This window comes from Rhinopithecus bieti, unplaced genomic scaffold, assembly GCF_001698545.2.
Source record: "Rhinopithecus bieti isolate Rb0 unplaced genomic scaffold, ASM169854v2 scaffold_9996, whole genome shotgun sequence".
Taxonomy (NCBI): domain Eukaryota; kingdom Metazoa; phylum Chordata; class Mammalia; order Primates; family Cercopithecidae; genus Rhinopithecus; species Rhinopithecus bieti.
Genome location: NW_016806973.1, coordinates 1,443,124 through 1,444,408, shown reverse-complemented (window position 1 = coordinate 1,444,408; position 1,285 = coordinate 1,443,124). Strand labels below are relative to the sequence as shown.

General features: G+C 45.6%; 1 protein-coding gene across 1 annotated transcript; it reads right to left on the bottom strand.

The window, feature by feature from the left end:
• Positions 1-393: 393 nt before the first annotated feature.
• On the bottom strand, positions 394-862 carry LOC108534046 (60S ribosomal protein L29-like). The gene has a single exon (XM_017879143.1). The coding sequence runs from the start codon at positions 859-861 to the stop codon at positions 394-396; it is 468 nt and encodes a 155-aa protein (XP_017734632.1). The 5' UTR covers position 862.
• Positions 863-1,285: the final 423 nt, after the last annotated feature.

Genomic DNA, 1,285 nt, shown 5'->3' with positions numbered 1-1,285 from the left:
TATTATAAACTATTAATTAGTGATTAGCCTTTGCTTTTTGGTGAAAGCATGAGTGCAGTTTAAAAGCATATGAATTTGGAAACAAATTTATTTTCTTCCATTTTAAAGAGAATTTTCCTAATCTGAACAGTGCCAGACAGGAACATATAATCTGCATTCTTTTTTTTTGAACTACAAAGTGACCTTTTACCTATGGAAGGAGTCAAGGGTAATTCACCCTAATTCACCCTATCAGGTTTGCGAATTTAGGTTCTTTTTTTTTTTTTTTTTCCTGCCTCAGGTTTATTTGTACAAATAGCAAGGAGGACCCCAGCTCCATGCAGATGGCAGCCTGGAGGTGGGGGTGAGGAGTCACACCAGTCCTTGTGTACTCATGTTGGCAGACAGAGATATCTACTCTGGAGCCTTTGTAGGGGCCTGGGCACCTTTGGGAGCCTGAGCTGGAATTGAAGCTGGAGCTGTAGCCTGGGCCTTGGTTTGATTCTTGGCCTTGGCCTTTGGCTGGCACAGTGGGAGCCCCTTGGCAATGCAAGCATGAGCACGCTTCCCAAGCTTGGGGTGGGCAACGTAGGCAAGTCCATCAAGCTTGCGGTTGACACCCTTTGGGATCTTGGGCTTAACCTCCTTGGGCTTTACGAGGGCCTCGATAGCCTCGGCACGTGCACTCATGGCCTTGGCGTTGTTGGCCTGCATCTTCTTTAGGCCCTTCTTGTTGTGCTTCTTGGCAAAGTGCATGTTCCTCAGGAACTTGAGGTTCACCCCCTTAAGAGATTCGTATCTTTGTGATCGGGGTTTCTTGATACCATTTCTGTGCCATTTTCGGGACTGGTTGTGTGTGGTATGGTTCTTGGACTTGGCCATGTCTGCACCTGAAGCCACAGCTCCCCTAGGTTCTCTTAATAACGCCACCCACAATAAGCATGAGGAAGACACTAACGGTGTGAATCCTGGAAAAGTTACTTCAGCAAATAAGTCGAGAGAGAAAAGTCCATTTCTGAAACCTCTATTAGCTGAACTAAATAACCCAGACTTAATCCCTTATTAAAAACAAGCAGTAGGCAAAGCATGGTGGCTCAGGCCTATAATCCCATCGCTTTGGGAGGCCAATGTGAGAGGATCAATGGAGGGCAAGGTGGGAGGATTGCTTGAGCCTGGCAGTTGAAGACCAGCTAGAGAAATATATTGAGATCCCATCTATAGAAAAAATTTAAAAAATTAGTCAGACATGGTGCCTGAGGTCCTAGCTAATCAAGATGAGGTTGTAAGATCCCTTGAGCCCAGGATT